This window comes from Narcine bancroftii, chromosome 3 (genome assembly GCF_036971445.1).
Source record: "Narcine bancroftii isolate sNarBan1 chromosome 3, sNarBan1.hap1, whole genome shotgun sequence".
NCBI classification, from domain to species: Eukaryota; Metazoa; Chordata; class Chondrichthyes; order Torpediniformes; family Narcinidae; genus Narcine; species Narcine bancroftii.
In genome coordinates, this window is record NC_091471.1 from 208,524,080 (window position 1) to 208,549,487 (window position 25,408).

The 25,408-nt window shown below is 41.9% G+C and overlaps 1 protein-coding gene across 4 annotated transcripts in view; it reads left to right on the forward strand.

The window, feature by feature from the left end:
• fhip1aa (FHF complex subunit HOOK interacting protein 1Aa) overlaps nucleotides 1-25,408 on the forward strand; it is a 192,913-nt gene that overhangs the window by 121,523 nt on the left and 45,982 nt on the right. For all 4 annotated transcript variants that reach the window (XM_069926449.1, XM_069926451.1, XM_069926448.1 and 1 more), the window contains exons 4-6: nucleotides 13,076-13,234; nucleotides 22,311-22,397; nucleotides 25,218-25,385. In XM_069926449.1, coding sequence (XP_069782550.1) covers nucleotides 13,076-13,234; nucleotides 22,311-22,397; nucleotides 25,218-25,385 — 414 coding nt within the window. The remainder of the gene's footprint in view (nucleotides 1-13,075; nucleotides 13,235-22,310; nucleotides 22,398-25,217; nucleotides 25,386-25,408) is intronic.

Here is a 25,408-nt window from a genome sequence, read left to right on the forward strand (position 1 = left end):
CCATGGACTTCAACCACCTAAAATGACAGAAGCAGAAGATAACGAAAAGAACTGACTCAGTAAAATTTTTATTAAGTGACAACATTGTTTAACGGGTTTAATGTATCTTATAGATTGAACAAGTAAATGGGGAAGGGGGTGAGGGAGGGAGGGAAGGGAGGGGGGAAAAAAGGGGAAAAAAAACGACTGTATTTTTAAGAAGAAAAATGTCTGTATGTATCTTGGTCAATATGGTTATAGTGTGAAAAATAAAAAAAATTAAAAAAAAAGGCTGAAGGAGGAATCCAAGGAAAATTTGAAGGAGCACAGGAAAAGACTTGCACTTGTGCGGCACAATTCTTGACTATTGCATGTTCCACAGTGATCCACATCCAAGAATGGGCCCATGTTTAAGAACTGTAGCAGCCAAAGGGCCTACAAGTATAATTTGATAATGCTCTGCTTGTCTTTTTGTTTTTGCTAATTGAAGATATTTATCACAACAAATAAAGTATTGCTTGAAGGATAAAAAAAAATAATAAAAAAAAAGGTAGGGCCATAAGCCCAAATATTATCAGCTACTTCATCACTAGCCTTCCATCCTTGACATCAGAAGTTCCATTCCATGTTTATCTCCTCAGATAATGAATCCCATTGGTGCAAACAATTAGATCCAGTTACATTCAGGTTTCTTCATATAAGTGTGAAGCAATGACCATCAACAGAGTAAAATCTCACCACCTTCCTTAGAACCTCAATGGCATTATTGTAGCTCTACCATAAAAATCCTGGAGGTTATAATAAGTAGATACTTTCTGGACAAGTCACAAAGTATGATCAGTACAAAGGCTGGGTATCATGGAGTCATCAACTCATACGGTGTGCAAACAGACCCTTCAGCCCAACTTTCCCCATGCTGACCAAAATATCCCACCCACACTAGCCCAACCTGTCTGTTTTGGCTCATACCCCTCTAAACCTATTCTAACTATGTATGTGTTTATTTTTTTCTTAAACTTTGCAATAACACCTGCCTTAGTCACCTCCTCTAGCAGCCCATTCCATACACTCACCATCCTCTATGTTTTATTTTAAATAGTACCTGTCAGGTTCATGTTAAATATCTCCCCATTCACCTTGCCTTCTGGTTACTGATTTTCCTCTACTCCAAGTAAAAAAAAACCCTCTTTGTTCACCTGATCCCTCTCATGATTTTGTCTATGTCTAAGATCACTCCTCATCCTCCTGTGCTCCAAGGAATAAAGCCCTCACCTGTTAAATTTCTCCCTATTAGCTCAGGCTGCAAGCCCTGGCAATATCTTCAGAAATTTTCTCTGGCACCTCTCCACATTGACAATTGTTATGAGCCCAAAGGACCCCAAAACCCAGCAGCAAAAGACATTCACCACAGCAAATTGTTACTTAAAAAAAGTTGTTTTTAATTATCTTTAAACATAAAAACAGAATCGAACTTTAACTTATCACTATTAACTAACCCAACTTAACCCCCTTCTAATTCTAAACGCATGTGTATGTAATGTGTGTGTGTAAATTCAATAAAAGTTCTTTGGTTCACAGCTCAATCTCACTTCTCATTCTTCCAAGTTCACTGGTTGTAGGCAATTCTTATACTGTGCACAGAATTTAACATGTATAGAGTTCACCAGGCTTTAGTGCTCGAAAGGTAAATGTTTACCGCTCAGGAAGGTTCTTGTAGGGTTTGGAGAGAGAGCTGTGTTGTTCCAGGATTTCCACAACTGAGGTACCACCATTAGTTACCTCAATGTCTTGCTGATGAAACTTGCCCCATCAGGGTTCTCCTTCTTTCAGGCAGGCACAGAGTTCCTTTCTGTTCCACTTGTTCCAAGAGAAACATCAGACAGATAACACTTTCAGCCATCCACCACTCTGGAGCTTCTGTTTCATTTCCAACAAGCTTCCCCTGGTTGACACTGTTCAGTCTCTCTCTCACAAAATTGCAAAACCCCCCACTTCTCCAGCAAACAATAGAAGTCAGTCTTCTGGTCCATCTATTATTTTAGGTAAACAAACCTCTCAAAGACCTCTGAGTGAGCACTTGACAAAGAGGTCAAAAGCCTTGCAACAAAATGTCCAAAAGAGACAACCTGACTCCGGTTATTGTTCCAAGACAATAGTCTATTCATTTCATGACATCATTTCAATTAGCACCTGCTGTTGAAATATATTTCAAATAAGATCTGTTTTAAAGTGTGTGTATGTTGTAACTGACTCTAATTTTACCAATTTATCTCCCAAAAACATCTCCAAATATTCCATCACACCAGTATATTTCTTGTAATAAAAACACAGACATGCTGAAGGAACTCAGGGTCTCCATAGGAGGTAAAGATACATATAACAAACATTTTGAGCCTGAAACCTTCTTCATGTGAAAAAAGCAGGCAGGCACCTGAATTAAAGGGCTGAGGAGAAGGAAAGAAAAGTCAGGGGGAAGAGCACAGATCAAAAGACAATAGATGATAATTGGATATGGCTAGGACTGGAGAGTAAAGGTGAGAATTGATGGGGGGTGGGGTGGTTGCTGGGGCTGGGCTAACAGAAACTTGAGAAGTCAATGTTAATGTCATTTAGTTGGAGGGTGCCCAGATAGAATATGAGCTGCTGTTCCTCCAATTTGCAGGTGGACTCAGTCTGGCTGTGCATGACACCATGGACAGACATGTTGGCATGGGAATGGGATGGAGAATTGAAATGGGTGGCCCTGGAGATAGAGCTGTGAAGCTCAATGAAGCAATCTCCCAGCCTGCATTCAGTTTCTCTGATGTATAGACCACAATGACAATACCGGATGTAGTAGATGACCCCTGGAAATTCACAAGTGAATTGTTGCTTCATTTGGAAGTGCTGTTTGGGGCTCCGAATGGTGGTGATGGAGGTGGTGTGGGTGCAAGTGTATCACTTCCTGCAGTCACATTTCAATTCCCCATCATCCTCTGCATTCTTCCTTAAAGCCAATTTTTTTTCCAATCTTGGATAAAATGCAATCTAACCATCCAGAGAACCTACCATGCAGAACCTGGATTACCATATATAACCATATAACCATTTACAGCACAGAACAGGCCAGATCGGCCTTACTAGTCCATGCCGTAACAAATCCCCACCCTTCTAGTCCCACTGACCAGCACTCGGTCCATACCCCTCCAGTCCTCTCCTCTCCATGTAACTATCCAGTCTTTCCTTAAATGTAACCAATGATCCCGCCTCAACCACATTTGCCGGAAGCTCATTCCACATCCCTACCACCCTTTGCGCAAAGAAATTTCCCCTCATGTTCCCCTTATAATTTTCCCCCTTCAATCTTAAACCATGCCCTCTAGTTTGAATCTCCCCCACTCTTAATTGAAAAAGCCTATCCACATTTACTCTGTCTGTCCCTTTTAAAATCTTAAACACCTCTATCAAGGCACCCCTCAATCTTCTACGCTCCAGAGAAAAAAGACCTAGTCTGCACAACCTTTCCCTGTAACTCAAACCTTGAAATCCTGTCAACATTCTCGTGAACCTTCTCTGCACTCTCTCTATTTTGTTTATATCTTTTCTATAATTTGGTGACCAAAACTGTACATATTACTCCAAATATGGCCTCACCAATGCCTTGTACAATTTCATCATAACCTCCCTACTCTTGAATTCAATACTCTGATTTATGAAGGCCAACATTCCAAATGCCTTCTATTTACCATCACTCCTAAATCCCTTTGTTGCTCTGCACATCTCAATAGCCTACCATTTAATTCATATGGCCTATTTAGATTTGCCTTTCCAAAATGTAACACCTCACACTTATCTGTATTAAATTCCATCAGCCATTTCTCAGCCCACACCTCTAGCCTTCCTAAATCTCCTTTTAATCTACGGTAATCTTCCTCACTGTCCACAACACCACCAATCTTTGTATCATCCGCAAACTTGCTTATCCAATTCTCCACCCCTACTTCCAGATCGTTAAGATATATATAACAAACAATAGTGGACCCAGGATCGATCCCTGAGGAACTCCACTAGTCACTGGCCTCCAATTGGACAAACAATTTTCTACCACTACTCTCTGACACCTCCCATCCAACCACTGCTGAGTCCATTTCACTACCTCCTCATTTATACCTAATGCCTCCACCTTTTTTCCTAACCTTCTGTGGGGAACTTTGTCAAAAGCTTTACTAAAGTCTAAATAGACAACATTCACAGCTTTCCCTTCATCAACCTTTTTTGTAACCCCCTCGAAAAACTCAATCAGGTTTGTCAAGCATGATCTACCCCTGACAAAACAATGCTGATTACTCCCTATCAATCCCTGTACCTCCAAAAATTTGTAAATACCATCCCTCAGAACACTTTCCATCAACTTGCCCACCACAGATGTCAGACTCACGGGCCTATAATTCCCAGGTTTACATTTGCATCCTTTCTTAAACAGCGGAACCACATGCCCCACCCTCCAATCCTTTGGCACAACCCCCCTGGCCAGTGACATCCTAAATATCTCTGTTAATGGCCCCACTATCTGTCCACAAGCCTCCCTGAGTGTTCTTGGGAATATTTTGTCCGGTCCGGGAGATTTATCCACCTTTATCTTTTTCAACACAGCCATCACTACCTCCTCGGTTATCCTTATATGCTTCATGACCTCCCCACTATTTTTCTTTACCTCAACTGGTTCAATATTTTTTCCCCTAGTGAATACCGAGGCAAAGAAATCATTCAAAATTTCCACCATTTCCTCTGACTTCTCACTCAGCGTACCCTGGCTATCTACAAGGGGTCCAATTTTATCCCTCACTAATCTTTTACTTTTAATGTACCTATAGAAACCCTTTGGATTTATTTTTACTCTGTCTGCCAAAGCCTCTTCGTGCCTTTTTTTGGCCTTTCTAATTTCTTTCTGCACTCGTTGTAGTCCTCTTTCAAATTCTCAGCTCCCTGCTCTTTATACCTCTTGTACACCTCCCTTTTTCTCCTAACCAAATTTCCAATATTCTTCGAAAACCAAGCCTCCCAGCCTTTCCTTTGATCCTCACTGGGACATATCTACTCTGTACCCTCAAAATTTTTTTTTTGAATATCCTCCATTTTTCATTTACATCCTTACCTGAAAATAACCTGTCCCACTCAATACCCCAAATCCCTTCTTATTCCTTCGAAATTTGCTCTTCTCCAATCCAGAACCTCAACTTTAGGCCCCTCCTTGCTCTTCCCTAAAACTACCCTAAAACTAACAGAGTTATGATCACTAGACCTAATTTGTTCTCCAACATGAATGTCCGATACCTGACCTAGCTCGTTCCCTAACAGGAGATCCAGTATTACACCGTCCCGAGTCGGTTCTTCTACTAATTGATTTAGAAAACAATCTTGAACATATTTAACGAACTCTAGCCCATCCAGCCCTCTAACTGTATGGGTATCCTAATCAATGTGAGGGAAGTTAAAATCTCCCATGATCACTACCTTATGATTCTTACACATATACATTATCTCCCTACAAATTTGTTCCTCTAATTTTCTTGGCCCATTTGGTGGTCTCTAATACACCCCTATTAGTACCCTCATGCCTCCTTCACCCCTCAATTCCACCCAAACAGCCTCACTGGACGATTAAGGGGCTGACACCTATACCCTTTCTCGCATCTACAAGGGTCAAGCCATAGATTGGATAGATTGCTCTCCACTTGACTAGATGACTACAACTCCAGCAACACACAGAAATGCTATAGCATGCAAGCAGAGAATACAAAGATGGGGAGGTTGTATTGAATTTGTATATAACATTGGTTTGGCTTCAAATGGAGCATGGTGACCAGTTCTGATCAGCTTGTGTTAGGAAGGATTTGAATGTGCTAGAGAAAATGCAGAAGGCATTTGCACGTACAAGGGGTTTTATCTACAAATGGAGGCTTTGAGAACTCAGGAATACAGTGCTGGAGAAAAGGACCTGGAAAACCTGGTGAGAAACCTTTTTTAAGCAGATTGTATTTATGATCCGGAACACTCTGTAAAGATGATATGAGCATCTAAATAATATTTTGGAAAGGAAATTGGATTGGTGCTTTAGGAAAAACAATTTGCAGGGCAATGCTGATGAAGTAGAGGAATAGAACTTGCTCTCCAAGGAGCTGGAATAAACATCATCTGATGGCCTTGTCTGCCATAATTCTATTTTCTAAAGTTCAATTAACATCACTGGAAGTGATTCATTTAGTTATTGTCAAGGTGCCTTTTGTGGGATTGTGGCTTGCTACTGAATTTCCTGCACAACTGACTTCAAAAGTAAATTCATTGACTGTATAACACTTTGGGACCTCTTTTAATGGACATGGATGGTGTTATTAAAATGCAAATCTTTGATTAACAAGGTGCAGAATTCAGGATCAGAGAGAGGTAATCATTTGAATTAAGGGAGCTGGCATTCAAATTTTGCTCTGTAGTAGTTTGTGGTCATATTAGTGCATGATTTAATAGGTAAGTTCTTTTAGCAACTATATAATATTTCTGCAATCCGTATGTATAAAAACTTTTAGGATTAGTATTACTAACTTTCATGATCATTTTCTTAAATGAAAATTTATTTTCTTGGGCACTGTTGCGAGAAACCTGAGTGAAAAATCATGAGGAAATATCATATTCCTGCATTTGATGTTCCTGCTTTGTCATTATTAGATATTTGTTTTGCAGGTTATGAGTTTTATTATATTTTCCATGATATCCTATCTAAATAAGCAATTGAATATCTTCCTCTCTGTGGTAGGGTGGATGGATATATACAGTGCCCTTCATAATGTTTGTGACATTAAAAAGTGCTGTAATTTCTATATGGCCAAACCAAAATGTATACCATTAACCTTTAATAAAATCTGGAATGTGCTCTTTAATAACATATGAATTGTTTGATTACAAGTTTAAAACTGTGGAGAACAGGGAAAAATAAAGGAAAAAAGTGTCTTTGTCCCAAACATTATGGGGGGAACTGTAAGCCTTCTAAAGCAAAGGAGCCTTCATAGATTTGCAGATTGAATTTTCTCAGAGTGGCCAGAAGTGCACTTGCCAATCTCAGTGTTGTGACTGGTGGGGATAAGATGTCAGAAGTGTAGGGGAAAGGGCAGGAATGAGAAGATAAATTTACTAACAAAACTAGGGATAGAAAAGAAAACAGGATTATCAAACATTTCTGAACATGATGCAACCAACAGAAATGATGGGAAGGGTAGCTTGGTTAACATAGCAATTAGTTTTGAATCCCACTCTCTGTAAGGAATTTTTAAACGTTCTCCCTGTGTCTACATGGGTTCCTTCCTGATGCTTTGGTTTCCTTCCATGTACCAAAAAACATTGGGGTTGGTAGGTTAATGGTAGCATGGGTGTATTTGGGTGACATGGGGTTGTGGGTCAGAAGGGCCTGTAACTGTAGTGTATCTCTAAATTAAAAATTAAAAAATATTTAACATATTTCATGTTTTCAAATGATCTCTGTTTAGAACATCATAAATAATGCACAAACAATCCAATTTGTGAGGAATTTTAGATGGTTAAAAGAGAAAGCCTTTGAGTCAGTGGTATTATCAAGCCAAAGCATGACTTTCATGACAGAACCACTATTCAGGATTAATTATATAAAATCAATAAGAATTGGGCATTAATCATGTTTCTGAAAGAATATAAATCATTTATTTGCTATATAAATGTTCAAACTGAGGCCAGAGTTTGAGAAGATGTACTTCATTTAGACTTTGAACAATGGCAGTGTTTCAGAGCTGATGACATGAAGAATGATGTCATGTTCCTACTCCCAAGCTGCTTCTTATCTGCGTAATTCCTCACATCTAATAAAAAGTGGTTACCCTTTGACACAACAAAGGTGTTCTGCTCCAGATGTTCTACATATGCTCAACTCACTCCTGTTCATGTTACTGACCCGCGATTGCTTTGCCAAATCCAGTTCCTTCTGTGTCATTAAGTTTGCAGATGACATAACAGTCGTTGTACTCAAAACAATGATGAGTTGCACTACAGAGAAGTGGAAAATCTCATGAAAAGGTGCGAAAGTAAAAACTCAAGTCTCAACGTGAACAAGATGAAGAAGATGACTGTGGACTTCAAGAGGACCAGGAACAACCACTCTCCACCTCACATCGACAACTCTGTAATAGAGAGAGTCGAGAGTACCAAGTTCCTTGGAGTTTACTTAACTAGTGACCTGTCAAGGACACTCAACATCTCCTCAATTCTCAGCAAGGTGCAACATCAACTGCACTTCCTGAGAAGACTGAAGTGGGCAAAGCTACCAGTCACCATTATGTCAACCTTCTACAGGAGCTCTATCAAGAGTGTCCTGGCCAGCTGCATCACAATGTTATACGGTTGCTGAAGAAAAACGGATCTGAGACCTTAGGAATGGCAGAGAGGATCAATGGAGTCTCCCTCCCCCACCCCTTGACCAGTTCTACCAGGATCATTGTATGAGGAGGGTGCATTGAGGACCCTTTCCACCATCTTTCAGCTGCTCCTGTTGGGGAAGAGATACAGGAGTATCAGAGCCAGCACCTCCAGATTGAGGAACAGCTTCTTCCCACGGGCAGTGAGAATGCTGAATGACCAAAGGAATTGTTCACACTAACTATCTGAGACTCTCATATTCATGAAGCAATATCTATTTATTTATTTGTATAGATGAAATACATGTCTTGCATATGTATTCTTTGTGTGATATGTCTGGTTGTAGGTCTGCCTAACACTGAGGACCGGAGAAGGCTGTTTCGTTGGTTGTACTTGTACAATCAGATGACAATAACAATAAACTTGACTTTGTTCTTTGTAGCTGGCAGATAAAAAGTCATGCAATAGTTATAATTAAAACAGAATCCAGCGAGAAGCAAACAAAGTGATGTAAATATAATACATTGGAAATCATTCCATACTGTATTGGTGCTACAATTGAATTGATTAATGCTAATATCCTTCCAAGTTAAGTATAATCTAAAATACATCTATATACATTGAAAATATTTTAGATATTTGTAAAGCTCTATCTAAAACATAGAGCAATACAAAAATGCATATTAGCAGACTTTTTATTATAATTGCTGAGAATAGAAAGTGCTTGAAAGTTCTGAATATTGGAATAATGTTGATCATTATCTGTTTAATAGAATTTTTATATAGAGAGATAAAGTTGTTATTTTTCTTTGTAATTATTGGAAGCAAGTTGAAGTGCAGTGGTGCAGCTGTCTCTGTGGAGTTTCAACATTCTCTCTGTGATTGTGAGTTTCCCACCCCACCCCCGACACCAGTTTCCTCCCACATTCCAAGATGTGCGGGTAAATGCAACTGTGAACTGTGGGTAAGTGAGACATTTTTGAGGAGAGTTGATGGAAGAATAAAATTGGATGAATGTAAATGGATGATTGATGTGAACAGTGAAGTGAAGGGCATATTTCCTCCTTGTATGACTCGATGATAATGGAGGTGTGGGGGTAATTGGTTTGTGCCCTTTTGTGGGCTTGATCAGCAAGGTTTGCATATTGCCTGAATTTGATTCTCAACCCTCTTATTAAGTTAGTCCATTTTTCACCAGTTACATTGAGGGACCTAATTTTAGGTTTCCAATCTTGGATACTCAGGTTGGGAGTAGTAGAGAGGAGGCAACACTAATGCATGAATAGTGGCATTTAAGATTGGCATTTAAGATTGCAGTGGAGTCAGGATAACCAGTCACACTGAAACTTTGTTCTCATAAATTTATAAAATTTACCATCTGCTGACATTAGCCATTTTCACTCATATAAACAGTAGAACGCACACAATATCTGCTTTGTTGAGAGTGCTCTAATTTCCCAATTGTGTATTAAAATTATGATTCCTATTGCAATTTGAATTATTGTCTTGAATATTCCTCCCAGATCTCTTTTTTAAAAAAGGGTGTTCTCTGATTCAGAGCATTTACATTCTGTCACCCTAGCCACCCTGCATTCCCAGATACTTGCCATTTCAGCTTGCCTTCCAATTCCCATGCTGACCTGTCTGTTCTGGGCCTTCTTCACGGCCAGGGTGAGGCTGTATTTCCCTGGGCAGTCTACAGCTTAATGGTATGAACAGAAAATTTTCTCATGTCTTCTTCTGTGTCCCCACCCATTCTCATCCATCCCATCTCCCCTTTGGATTTTCTCCACTCTCTTCTTCCCACTCATCCCCCACCGAATTCCATCTGGTCTCTCTTTGTACCACTATTCTCATTTTCTCTTCTTGTCAGATTCAGATGGGCAGGCTTTGACTTCTAATCACACACTCTGACTCATCTTTCCCCACCTGATCCATTTTTTTTTTGACACTCTCTCTCTTGGTATGGCTCTGTCAATCTTCTGCCTCTTATCCATCATGTTTCACCTCCACTAGACCTACCATTCCATATTGGGTCTCACCCCTCCTCTCTTGACTTTCTCAGTCTTTAAATTTATATTTTTAAAATTTAATTTTAAAAAAGTTTTAATTTAGACATGAAGCACGGTAACAGGCCCTTTCAACACATGAGCCGTGCTGCCCAATTAGACCCAATTAACCTATGACCCTGGTAAGTTTTGATTGGTAGGAGGAAACCGACGCAGGGAGGATGTGCAAACTCCTTACAGACAGTGCTGGATTCAAACTCTGGTCACTGGCGCTGTAACAGTGTTGCACTAACGGCTACGCTGTGTTCTGTCCTAAAGGCTGATAACTCTTGAAATGTCGCCCATTCTTTTTCTCCCACTAATGCTGCTTGACCTGTTGAGTTCCTTCAGCAGATTTTGTTTAGCTTCTGATTCCAGCATCAGCAGTTTCCAGTGCTTCAGTTCATGTTGGATGTCTTTCCTGTGGTCTTAGGATTTGCAAGCTGTGGACATAGGCCATATTCTGATTCTCCTTTAATCTTTCTAATTAAATGACGGAAGCTGTTTCCACAGTACAATTGCTGTGCAACTGTTGTAACTTCTGTCTCATTCTCTTTGTAATTATAAATTTTTCAGCTTGAATTTTTAAAATCTATAAATTATCTTCTTTCCTCAGTGTTTGTCAGTGTGGGTCCAATGATGGTCAACGGAGACCAAACTTTAAAAGATAAATGCAAATTATGGGCATTCATTATCAAAATGTGGTAAAGGCCTTCAGAAGTTCATGCAATTATAGCTGGCAGTCTTCATAAGGATGAAACACAGTTACTTAAAATTAAACCAAATGGATGGAAATTGGTCATGGTGTCAGATCATCTGTGCAAGTACAGTGTAATGCCATGATCTAAGAAAAAGAAATCTACTTTTTACAACTCAATGAGAATTTTAAAGATTAAAATAAACAACAGATTACATATTTATCTCCTAATTATTTATAGTTCTTATTAAAGCTTTTATTCCACTTTCTCCAAGTCAATAGGCACCCGCATGGGCCCCAGCTATGCCTTTCTTTTTGTTGGCTATGCGGAGCAATCCATGATATAAGCCTACACAGTCAAGGCCCTCCACTACATCAAACCATGCCAGATCATTAGAGATGTCCTGCATCAAACAATGTGGCTTTCCCTCTACCACCATCAATTCAGCCCTCACCCGCATATCCTCCATTATCCACATATCTGCTCTGGCCTCTCTGCCCCCATATGCAGACAAGATTCCCCAAATCCTCACCTACCACCCCACCATCCTCCACATCCAGGATGTCTTCCTTTGCCATTTCCACTCCCACCACTAGACATATATTCCCCTCTCCTCCCTCCCCACCTTCTGCAGGGACCACTCCTTGCGTGACTCTGTTGTCCACTCCTCCATCCCCACCAATCTCACCTTTGGTACCTACCCCTGTGACCACAGGAGATGCTCCATTTGCACCCACACCTCCTCCTTTACCACGATTCTTTCCAGTGGCCACTCATTTCAGTTCCTCACCCCATGCCCTTGATGACATGTCTCTCCGTGGCCTCATGCACTGCCAGTCCGAAACCACCCACAAATTGTAAGAAAAACACCATATATTCTATCTGGATGACCCTCCAACCAGATGGCATTAACATTGACTTATTTGGTTTCCGTTAAACCTTGCCCCTCTCCGCCCAATTTTTTTCCCCATGTCTCCTCAAGTCAAGCAAACTTTATTTATCGTTCATACCATGCTCACACGGTAGGATGAGATAGAATTTCTCCAGGACCGTGGAGCATATTTACATAAGCAGTTTACACCTTAAAATATTAAGGTATTAAGATGTATACACTGAAAGACCACAGCACACTATGCACATCTGTACTGGGAGTTCAAGAGGCTGATGGCTAGGGGGAAAAAGCTGTTTCCCCACTCTGGATGTAAGGGCTTGAGTGCTACGGTATCTCCTGCCAGATGGCAGAAGGGAGAACAGTTTACATGCAGGATGTGTGGAGTCTTTCACAATGTTTATTGCTTTCTGCCTGCATCAAATGTAGTAGATGTCCTTCATGCTAGGAAGAGGCTCCCCAATGATCTTTTCCACTGACTTCACTATCCTCTGCAGTCCAAGAGAGTACTGCTTCCAAACCAGGCGGTGATACAATTGCACAGCATGCTCTTAATACATCCTCTGTAGAATGTGTGGGAGATGGACTTTAACAGTCTTCTAACTGTCTCTCTCCCCTTTCCCTCTCTCCTTTCACAGAGCCAAAATAAATTCTCACCTTTCCTCATATCATATCTAATTAACACCTTTTGTCTGTTGGTCAGTACTCCTCCCCCTCCCATCTTCCCTTTTTCTCCAATCGTCTATACAAATGCCTGTCTTTTTTTTAAACTCAGACTTTGAGGAACGGGTTAGGCATGAATTATCGGTAAGATACCTCTAATGGACGCTGCGAGGATGGCTGAGTTCCTCTAGCATTTCTGTGTTTTTATACCATAACTGCTTTTCTCTCCACAATCAAAAGCTACAAAGCATTTCATCAATTTTGGATTTATTTAATATTTTGACAACATATTGGTTTATATTTTGAATTAGTTTATAATGTGAGGTATATTTCAGAGACCTTTGGTCATTGTGGATCTACTCATACTTTTATTTGACCTATAGGTGTTGGCCACGGGTTTGAGCGGCCTCTACTCCTCATTGCCCACTAAATTGGAGGTGAGATCTGATGAGTGGCACTACCTGCAGCGAGAAGACTGGATGCAAATTCCAGCATTGGTGCAGTTTATGAACTCCTTGGAGTTCTGCAATGCTGTAATACAGGTAAAGAGGAACTTGACGATAAAGATAAATTATAGCACTGCAAACTTTCCTGTTTAATCACATAGTGTAATCAATGTAGGGCATTCATTTTTCATCTCATGAATCTTTTTTAATAATCAGTCCATATCAAATTCCCTGCAATATTTTAATGAATCTTGAGTACGATGAGTGTTTAAGCTTGAGCTGAGATCATGTGACAAAATTATTTATAATTAAACATTGTTGATGATAAACTTCCCAATGCTTTCCATATTCTATAACAAATGGAAAATGGAAAATTAAATTACCTTAAGTTTTTATATCTCTTTACTAATTGTTTTTAGACATTTTACGGTAGTAACAATGTTAAACTGTATCTAGAATAAGACAGATCTAGCATCTAGCATTAAGAGTTTTTCTGTAAAGATTATACTTTATCATTGACTCTTAGTCAGATAAACATTTCCAAAAGAAAATTGGCCAGTTATATTCAAGTTATATTCCAGGACTGTGTATATTTTGTATGAATTGTGTATTAGCTATCATTACCTTTGTCCTTCACATTTAGGATATGCTATTGATCCATATTTATATTATTTTGAAACGATTGGATGTTTTACATCCCTCATGATGCCGATTACAAGCACGCACACGCTGAGCTGCACACTGTGGTCAGTAAACAAAAGACGCCCCAGCACATCACACTACAAATCTTAGTTGGCGACTTTATCCAGGCCTATGTCAAGAAAACCTTGCCTAACTACCACCAGTATGTAGCCTACTGTACCAGAGGTCCTACCACACTTGATCATTTCTATACCAAAATAAGGAAGCCCTGTCGGAGGTTGTGCGCTAGCACAACGAAAAGACTGAGACAACAGGCTGTGAGCTCGTTTAACACAACTGCTTTACTTTGAAGTTCACGCTGCAGCTTTTATGGCTGTGTCTGGCCCACCCCTCACGTTCTGGAACTTGCAACATGCTGACATAAGCGTGTACATGCTCTTCCGGTCTGCACCAGAAGAGAAAGTCCCATGACGCCATCTTTGCTGCAGCTGCCCCGCTGACAGTGCGTGACAAGTGGGGTCGGTTTGCTGCTACAACTATGTGCATCACCATACAACCCCTGCCCCCAGAACTGTAATCAATTGTCTCACAATGCATCGAGAGTGAGATTTGCTGCCTCAGCAGCCGACCCCTACGTACCAGTGGGGGAACCTTTACTGGTTCTGACAAGTCCAGATGGGTTGGTTTCAAGTGGTCCAGTGTGAACAGTTCCTCCTTGCCCCTGATGTCGAGTATAAAGGTGGATGCATTCCTTTGGAGCACCTTGTAGGGGGTCCCTCAAAGGGATGCTGGAGGGGCATCCTGCGCCTGCCCCTTTGAACGAACACATAGTCGCAGGAGGTTAAGTGTGCGGGGTAGTTGAGAGGTGGATGACAGTGTTGCGATGGTGATGGTGGTGCGAGCGAGCCCAATTTGTCTCGCTTCTCATCAGAACGACTGCGGTGTCAGTGATTTGACCTGGTTCTGAAGGAAGGAACTGACTCAGGACTGCAAGTGTCTCGCCATAGATTAGCTCAGCTGAGGAGACTTGGAGGTCATCCTTAGGTAATGTGCATATCCCCAGGAGGACCCAGAGTAGTTCGTCTAACCAGTTGGCTCTCTTGAGCCGGCCATCAGTACTGATTTCAGGTGTCGATGGAAATGCTCGACTAGCCAGTTAGCCTGAGGGTGGTAGGCTGTGGTGTGGTGTAGCTGGGTGCCTAGGAGTTGGAGAGATCAATCCACAGGGTGGAGGTGAATTGGGCTCCTCGGTTTGTCATTATGTTTGCTGGGACACAGAATGGAAGACCCAGAAGGAGAGGAAAGCCCTGGCACACATATTGGTAGTGACATCCAGGAGGGGAACAGCCTTTGACCATCGAATGAACCTGTCCACCATTATGAGCAGGTAGCATGATCCTCGGGAGACTGGCAAGGGACCAACTATGTCAAGGTGGATGTGCTGGAACCTGCAGGTTGGAACGTCAAACTGCTGGACATGGGGGTCAGTGTGTGCCTGGACATCAGAGTCTGGCAGTCTGGCAGTTTTTGCACTCTATGTAATCTGTTTTGCTTAGGCTGTGTCAGACGAAACCGGAGGATACCATCTGCACTGTCATTCAGATGGAGGGCTGGGACAAGCTGTGCATCGTGTCGAAAACTGTCCTCTGTCATTAGGCAGGGACTAGCGGTTGGGGTTGTCCGTGGAGACGACACAGAGGATAGTCGTGCCATTGATGTCCAGTGGTGTAACAATATTAATATTTGGGGAGAATTTATAAGATTTAGAGTAGGTCACATATATACACACATTTTAAAGCAGATCTTATTTGAAACACTGAAGAATTCACATTGCAGGATCTCTGGAGAATGTAGGCACCTTTCATAAGTAGATGTTAATTGAACTGATGTCATAAAATGCTTGACCATTCTCTTGTTGGAGTCATGCTGCCTATCAGTACCCTTTCTGCAAAGTGCTCAAAATTCTGGATTGTTTATCTAACAGATGGGAGCAGAAGAAAGAACTCCTGTTGTTTTGCTCAGGAAGGTGGGGGTTTTGCAAGACATGAGTCACATGCTCTCTTTGGAGTTTCAGTTGGAAGAAAGAAAGTTGAGTTAACAGCTCAGCTTTTTACTAGTCAGTGTGTTGGACACTGACAAGTAACTGAAAAGTGCAATCCAGGGAAAACTGTTTGAAACTGATGAAAGCAAGTTCCAGAGCAGTAGATGGCTGGAAGTGCTATCTGTCTGATGTTTCTCTTGAAATAGAGGAAGGAATGGAACTCTGTGGTAGCTTGAAAAAAGAGGTTATCATATAAAAGACCCTGATGGGGCAAGTTTAATCAGCGAGACCCTGAGGTGACTAGTGGTGGTACCTCAGTTGTGGAAATCCTGGAGCAACAACTATATCTCTCTGCAAACCCTACAAGAACCTTCCTGAGCAGAAAACATTTACCTTTCAAGCACCAAGCCTGGTGAACTTTATACTTGATTGCTTGCAATCAGAGAACTTGGAAGAAGGAGAAGTGAGATTGAAACTGTAAACCAAAGAACTTTTCTTGAATTTACACGCACATTACATACACGTGCGCTTAGAATTAGAAAGGGGTTAATTTGGGTTAGTTAAGTAGAGAGTTAAGTTAAAGTTCGATTCTATTTTCATGTTTGAAGTTGATTAAAAATAACTTTTTTAAAAGCCACTTGTCTTGGTGAATATCTATTGCTGTTGGGTTTTGGGGTCCTTTAGGCTTGTAACAAGTGGGAGGTCCTGGAGCTACAGACCTGTGATCACCATCCTGAAGCTGTGCGTCTCTGGATCGTCCTGCTGGAATTGATTGATCCAGGTCATGGTAGTCGATGCCCTGCAACAAAGTGTGGACTGCTGGCCTGGAGAGTGCGTCTGCGACAGCGTTTTGTTTGCCTGAAAGATGGTGGATGGAGATGGTGAATTTGGAAACATAGGATAAGTGCCTCCGTTGGCGGGCATACCATGGGTCAGAGGACTTGGAGAAGGCGAATGTCAGCGGCTTATGGTCCAAGTAGACCATGAAGTAGCAAAATTTGTGGATGGCAAGGTAGAGGGCTAGCAGCTCTCTGTCAAACGTACTTTACTTCAGTTCAGGCGGTTGCAGGTGGCAACTGAAGAAGGCGAGAGTTTCCATGTGTTGTCAATGAACTGTTCCAGGACAGCACCTACTGCCGTGTTGGATGTGTTGACTGTGAGGGGCATTGTTACGTTCATAGGTGGATCAGCATCATCATGTTAGCCAGGAGCCTTTTTGGTTTCTTCGAAAGCCTCATCTGTCCATGTGAGTTCCTTTGTTGTGCCCAACATTAAAGCAAAGACTGAGCGCGTGATTTTGGTGGATGGATCATTTTGGCGGCTGTGGGGATGAACCGGTTAAAAAAATTCATCATGCTCACGAATTCTTGCAGACCCTTCAGTATCTTTGGTTTGGTGTTCTGTCATATAGCCTCCACTCTCTCGGGCAGTGGTGTGGTGCCATCTTTGGTAATTTTGTGGCCCCCAAAATTCAACCTCCTTGAGGCCAATATGGCACTTTGCTGGGTTAATGGTGAAGCTGAACTCAGCAAGTCAGTTAAAAAGCTGGTGAAGATGTGAGGTGTGTTCCTCAGATGTCTTGCTGACTACCAGGATATCATCGAGGTAGATGAAAATGAAAGGCAAGTCTCTGCCAACTGCACCCATGAAGCACTGGAATGTCTGGGCCGCATTCTTCAAACTGAAGGACATGCAGAGGAACTCGAAAAGGCCGAAAGGGGTGATGATGGGAATCTTTTGGACATCATACAGGAATTTGATAGTATCCCCAGATCAGGTCGACCTTAGAGAAAAGTTTTACACCAGGGAGGTTTGCTGCAAAATCCTGGATGTGGGGAATCAAATAGCGGTCAGGCTTCGTCGCATCATTGAGGTGTCTGTAGTCTCCACAGGGTCTCCAGCTGCCATTAGACTTGCATACATAGACTGTCGGAGTGGCGGACAATGCCAAGTTCTTCCATGCGTTTAAACTCTTCCTTGGTGAGGTTGAGTTTGTCTGGGGCTAGACGAAGGGCTCGAGAATGCAATGGCGGGCCTGTGCTTGTGATGTGGTGCTGGACGCCGTGATTTGGCATGAAGGTGGTGAACTGGGAGTGCAGGATGGAGGGAAAACTAGCTAGGAGGCGACTGCTGGGTGGATGACTGCTTGGGCTCGTGCCACGATCCTGCGCGGGTCACTGAAATCCACATCAGTCAGTAGGAGTCTGATGTCCTTGGACATCTGCTTGAGGAACACCTGCTCGAACTTGAGGGCAGGGTGAGCATCTCATCCATGAGGGCAGATGGGGTCCTATCACCTAGGCCAACCAAATGAAGGAGCCTGGTGGTCCTCTTGCACCGTGAAAATCCATACGTGTTAATGTTAAGAGCCATGTATTTAACTTCCTCTGGTGGCACCTGGATGAGGTCATCAACCCATGAGGCGGCTTCCTGGTCGAGCAAGCTGACGATGCAGAAGTATGTCATCAAATAGGAGGTTATCTTTTTGATCTGGAACTGGGCCTCCGTTTGGCCAAACCAAGTGCAGGGCCTGTTTATCCAGAAAGTCAGCAGCTTCAATGCAACGGTGCCTATGGCTGCAGGGTCCATTGTGCCAAGTCTTCAGGATATAGAGACCTGTCGGGGTCACCAGGGTAGCGGGTTCTGTGTGAGCGCAGCAAAAAGACTGAGAGAACAAGCTGTGAGCTCGTTTTATACTACTGCTTTACTATGAAGTTCGCACTGCAGCTTTTAAGGCTGTGCCTGGCCTGCCCCTCCTGTTCCAGAACTTGCGTTACGCTGATGTAAGCGCGCACGCGCTCTTCCGGTCTGGATCGGAAGAAATGATCCTGCGGCGCCATCTTTGCCTTGGCTGCCCTGCTGACCACGCATGACAAACCTGGCTGTGCTCCAGCCTATATACAGATAGAGCCTAAAAGAGAGGCTCCAGAGTCAGGACAACTAGAAAGTGGTTGCAGGAGGCTGAAGAACGGTTAAAGGACTTCCTCAAGTCAGCGGATTGGGTGGTGTTCAAGAACTCTGGTGAGAATCTGAAGAAGTACACCGAGGCTGTCATACACTTTATCAAAACAGCTGTGGATGAGTGTGTCCCCACCATATCATTTAGGGTTTACCCCAACCAGAAGCCCTGGATGAACAATGAAATCCAGAACTTGCTGAGAGCCAGATCACAAGCATTTAAGACCGGAGATCCAGATCAGTAAGCAGGAGCAGGTATGACTTGTAGGAAGCTATCTCCCATGAAGTGGAGATTCCGGATGAAAATGGAAACAAGCGACATCGATCGGCTGTGGCAGGGCCTAAATGCAGTAACCTGTTACAAAACCAAATCCGGTAAAGTAGCAGATGGAAAAGCTTCTCTTCCAGAGGAACTCAATGCCTTTTATGCCCGATTTGACCACTGTAACAGCGAAGAGCCACACCTTCACACCCCCACGTCCCCTGATGATCTCATCCTGTCCATATCTGAGGATGACATGGATGCTGCCTTCAGGAGAGTGAATCCGGGGAAAGCATCCAGCCCAGATAGAGTGCCTGGCCAAGTAATAAAGATCAATGCTGATCAAATTACCAAGGTATTCACAGATATCTTCAGTATCTTGCTTCACCAGTGCGTGGTACCCACCTGTTTCAAACAGGTGTCAATCAAACTGGTGCCCAAGAAGAGTGCGGTAACCTGCCTTAACAACTATTGACCATTACACTGACATCAACAGTGATGAAGTGTTTTCAAAAGCTGGTGATGAATCATATCAGCTCCTGTCTGAGCAATGGCATGGATCCATTCCAGTTTACCTATCGTAGAAACAGGTCTACGACAGATGCAATCTCACTAGCTCTACATAAAGCCCTGGAACACCTGGTCAGCAAAAAACATAAATCAGGATGCTCTTTATTGACTACATTTCGGCATTTAACACCATCATCCCCTCAAAACTGATCATCAAACTGGGACTTAACATCCACCGTGTAATTGGATCACGGATTTCCTCACCTACAGACCACAATCAATGAAGGCTCATAAGAACTTCTCCTCCACAATCTCCATCAGTACCAGAGCACCACAGGGTTGTGTTCTTAGCCCCCTGCTCTACTCACTTTACACCTATGTCTGTGTAGCTCAGTACAACAATAACGCCATCTACAGACTTGCTGATGATTCTATGGTAGTGGGTTGTATAAAGGATGAGTCACCATTCAGGATGGAGATTGAAAACTTGGCTGTTTGGTGCACCAAGGACTACCTTACACTCAATTTCACCAAAACTAAGGAGCTGATTTTTGACTTCAGGATAGGAAAGCCAGAAGTATACAATCCAGTGATCACTGGGGGATTAGAGGAGGAGAGCGTGAGAAAATTTAGGTTCTGGGAGTCAGTATCTCAGAGGATCTTTCCTGGACCCAACACACTAACGGCATCATGAAGAAAGCATGTCAGCACCTCTACTTCCTCAGAAGTTTGCTGAGGTTTGGTATGAAACCAGAAACCCTGGTAAATTTCTACAGAGGTGTGATGGAAAGTGTTCTGACCAACTGCATCCAGTCTGGTATGGGAACCCCAATACCCCTGAGCGTAAAGCCATCCAAAATGTAGTGGACATAGCCCAGGACATTACAGGCAAAACCCTCCCCACTATTGAGTACATCTACAGGGAATGCTGCCATTGGAGAGTAGCAGCAATAATCAAAGACTCTCACCACCCAGCATACACTCTGTTCTTGCAGCTGCCATGACGAAAGAGGTCTAGGTGCCGCAGACTCACGCCACCAGGTTCAGGTACAGCAGCTACCCCTCTCCCATCAGTCTCCTCAATGACAAAGTCAATCAGACACTCATTTAAGGATTCTTATTTATCCACTTTATTGATTTTCTTTATTCTCTCTGTATTGCACAGTCAGTATATTTACATTCATTATCTATTTACAGGTCTTTTATTTGTTTACACATTTACATTGTGTACAGTTCATTTTTTGCACTACCAATTAGTGTTAATTCTGCTGTGCCTGCATGAAAAAGGAATCTGAGGGTTGTATGTGATGTCATGTATGTACTCTGACAATAAATCTGAAATCTTTATCCTAATAACTGTGCCTAGTTCAAACTCCCCACTAATGCTGAAAACACTTTGAATCTGTACTTACCAATTCTTAAAAATCCTTAGTTCTGCATTTCTTTCTTTGGCTTGGCTTCGCGGACGAAGATTTATGGAGGGGGTAAAAAGTCCACGTCAGCTGCAGGCTCGTTTGTGGCTGACAAGTCCGATGCGGGACAGGCAGACACGATTGCAGCGGTTGCAGGGGAAAATTGGTTGGTTGGGGTTGGGTGTTGGGTTTTTCCTCCTTTGCCTTTTGTCAGTGAGGTGGGCTCTGCGGTCTTCTTCAAAGGAGGTTGCTGCCCGCCAAACTGTGAGGCGCCAAGATGCACGGTTTGAGGCGTTATCAGCCCACTGGCGGTGGTCAATGTTCTGCATTTACAGATAAATGTATTACCTGAAAGTTATCTTGTCTCCAAATTCCAGTCACCTTTCCGTGTTGCTTTCAGTCCATATCAAAAGTTTAATCTTCAACCTTATTTTTTCACAAACTCTTGATACAGGAACCCAGTCACACAATTTCTTTGTAATTTCCTGTTTTTTAATACCCAAGAATACTTTTTTTTTTCTAATTGGAGCTCAATTAATATCAATCACTGAGAAATGAAGCATGGAAATGAGGCTTCAGCGCTTTGAGTTCATACTGACCATGAAACTCACTTTTTATCATCCCACATATATCCCTTTTGTTTGTTCTCCTGCATTCTGATCAGATTCTACCCACACTCCCACACACTAAGGTTAATTTACAGTGCCCAATTAACCAATCACTATTTCATCTGCTCACCAACATAAGTAATTTTAGAAGACTGTTTTAAATCTTGGTGCACAGTAAGTAAAAACAAAACAGATATGGGAAAGTTTAGCCCTTTCTTGGCTTAGGCTAATGATAAGAATTTTTTTTAGTATGAGCATGATCAAAGTTAGAGAGTTGTTTGATGCGTTAAAAGGGTTATTGCGGTTCGACCAGTCAGTGTTAAAAGGGTTATTGCGGTTCGACCAGTCAGTGTTAAAAGGGTTATTGCGGTTAGACCAGTCAGTGGTAAAAGGGTTATTGCGCTTAGACCAGTCAGTGTTAAAAGGGTTATTGCGCTTAGACCAGTCAGTGTTAAAAGGGTTATTGCGGTTAGACCAGTCAGTGGTAAAAGGGTTATTGCGCTTAGACCAGTCAGCGTGGTTTATCTGACTATGAAAAAAACTGATATCTAAATTTCAACAGAGTTTCTCATGCCAAAATGTAAAAAAAACTGTACTGCCCTTATTTCTAAGAAGAATGATCTAATAAGCTTTGTTACCTTTTTCCTATTTTGTGGGCTTAGATTAGACAAAGTAAATATGTTGGGTATTACTTTAACTTTTTATTTTACTTTGCAATCCGTGCTTCTTTCTGATTTAGGTTGCTCACCCCTTGATCCGCAATCAACTTGTGAACTATATCTACAATGGATTCCTTGTACCTGTCATGGCTCCTGCACTCCACAAAGTTAGTAGGTTGTATGCTGTGAATTCCTATCCAAATTTTGTAATGGTTAGCTATATTTGAGTTTTGTAAAGTGTTTTACCTGCAACCTGAGTGAAATGTAGAAATAAGCGATTGGCAGAACTCAGACTTCTGACACTTTTTTCATGGGTATTTTAACCTCCATAGAAATAAAAAAAATGTGTTCTAACTTCATTGCCTTGTCAAATAATTTAGAAAAATACATATACCCAAGTGTCCTTTGTTTATTGTGACAAGGAGTAGCTGATCTGCTGGCATTCGTGGAACTGGATTTCAACATGAGGCATTGGTGAGACCACACTTGTTCAGTTCTGATTGTTTAGTATTAAGAAGATATTAATAAATTGGAAGGCATCAGAGGGCATTCAGCAGGATGTTATGGGATGAGTGGGTTTGAATTCAAGAGAGAGATTGGATAAGCTAAGTTTTTAATTCCCCAAAGCATAGGCGGTTGAGGTGTGAACTTATAGAGTTTTATAAAATTGTGAGAGGGATAGATAGAGTGAATGCTCACAGTTTTTTTCGCACAGGGTAGATGGTTACAGAATGAAAAGGCAATGGTTTAAGTTGAGGGGGGAGAGATTTAAGAGGGACCTGAGGTGCAACTTTTTTGTTCCAGATGGTAGCTTATATCTGGAATAACCTGGTAGAGGAACCTATAAAAGTGGGAACAATTTGAACAGATATATGGATAGGAACGGCCTCAAAGGATAAGGACCAACTACAGAGGTCACAAGGTCATGCCACACAGAAACAAGCCCCTCTGTGACCCCTGGCAAATCCTGCTCTGGAAATGTTTGATAAAGTGTTACCTAGGAACATTTTTGTCTCCCTCTTATTTCACTCGACCCAATGACTCTTGTGAAATGACCAGAGGGGCACCTTTCCTTATTAACCCAATTGTTGAGCATTATCCAGATCCTCTATGCACAATTGATTCCAATGTTTAGCTAGACACTTAAATGCTGTCAGTGACCAGATTCAACCACTGTGTCAGGCAGTCCATTAAGGGTACTTACCTTTCACTGGGTGAAGAAGGTCCCCCACGTATCTTCTTTAAATATCTTCCTCCTTACCTTAACCCATGTCCTCTCATTGTATCTACTCCTGTATTCCACCTTCTACTCCCTGGCATCTTTCTGAAGTAGACCATGTTGTTGTCTTGACATTACCTTCTGTCCATTCCCCTCAATTGTAGACAAGATCTTTTTTATAGCACTTCCTTCTGAAGGGACACAGCCACTATTTTGTCAAGGGTATTTATGCAATAAAAGCTGGCCTTGTTACTGCCTTCCAAATTGTGAAATATGATTAAATAAAAGAAACCAAATCTCTGTGAACTTGAGCTTCAATTTTGGCCCCATATTCATTGCCGATTTTAGTCACTTCCACCACTAACCGCAAAGCCTTCAGCTGTAGAGGCCCCATAAGCTTTGAAATGCCCTCCATCCATCTGTAATCTCTCTTTTCACCCCTCATTAAAATTTATTTTAGAACAGCTTTTCATGTCATGAAGCTTTTGATCATTTGCCCTAATATTTCCAGTTTTGCTGTTCAATTTTTATTGGGTGTACTCCTGTGAAGTACAAAGATGTGACATGAATTCCATTTGTGTTAAACATGTAGCTCTAATAACACTAGGGAATGGGTAGAATAAATCACAAAATTGAGACACACTTGCTTTAAGAAATTGTCAAGGGTTTCCATTTAGAAAGGTCCAAGGAGAGCTCCATGTTTCACAGATAACAGCTGGCTGCAGAACCTTCTGGGAACTGGGTTAGCATCATTAATCTGTATTCTTTGTGGCCGTCACAGTCATGAAGACCACTGTGTCAGGGAGCTGGTGCGTTTATGTGCCACAATTTGCAATGAGATCATGGAGGTCAAAGATTGCAGCTTCTTGCACCACGATCTCATGATCTGAGTCAGTGCTGCCTGAACAAATAAAAATGAAGTTGGTGCTTGTAAATATGATGTCCCAAAAATACACCAAAAGCACTGGAAAAACTCAGCAGGTCACCCAGTATCTATTGGAAGTAAAGAGCAGTCGATAATTCGGGCCTGAGCCTTCATCAGGAATGTTGAAAATGCTGAAAACATTCCTGACGAAGGGCCCCGGCCCAAAACGTTGACTACGGAGTAGAGAGTAGTGCAGTATATATTGCACTAGACCTCAGTGTCTGCACATTTTCTTGTTTGCATCTGGATGTCCCATTTTGCACTCCAATTCATCCATGAGTCCTGACTTGATGCGACTTTGTTCCTTGTGTGACTTGAGTGTGAACTGAAAGTTGCAAGTAGTCGCATTTTGATCCAAATTCTGTTGTAAAGTAAATTATGATAATGAACAAGTGACACCTCATGAGGAAAAACATAAACGTGTGCTAAATGATTTTTTATGTTCAGTATGACATGTAACAGCAGGGGCAAATCAATCAAATTTGTATGTACTTGTATTTCAAGATTATTGTGAGTATAATGTCCTTTCTAGTTCATAATTCTATTGAATTGATGGAGGAGTATTCCCATGATATTAAATAAGATTCCCTCTGCTGAGATGTCAGATGACACCAGGTTGTCTGAGTGTTGGAAACACACTGAGATGGATTGTGATTAAATTGGAAATAAGTCTCTGGAGGGATGGGAAACAGGCTGGCTGATTCCTAGTTCTCACTTTATCTCATCACACAAGGATACAAATCCATCCCACTGAATTGTTTTTGCAATTGAGAGGTATGCTGCGTTATGTATACATTATCCTTTCCATTCTTGTTATTGATGTGGCTTTTGAATTGTTTTCAGTTGATGGTAGAAGAAGTTATGACTACCACAGCATACTTGGATCTATTCCTCCGCAGCATCTCGGAGCCTGCAATGTTGCAGACCTTCCTGAGCTTCATTCTGTTGCATGAGCATGAGAATGTGTCAATTCTAGACACACTCGTCAGCCGAATTAACACCCCTTTCCGGGTAGGTCATTCGTAACTGTGCTG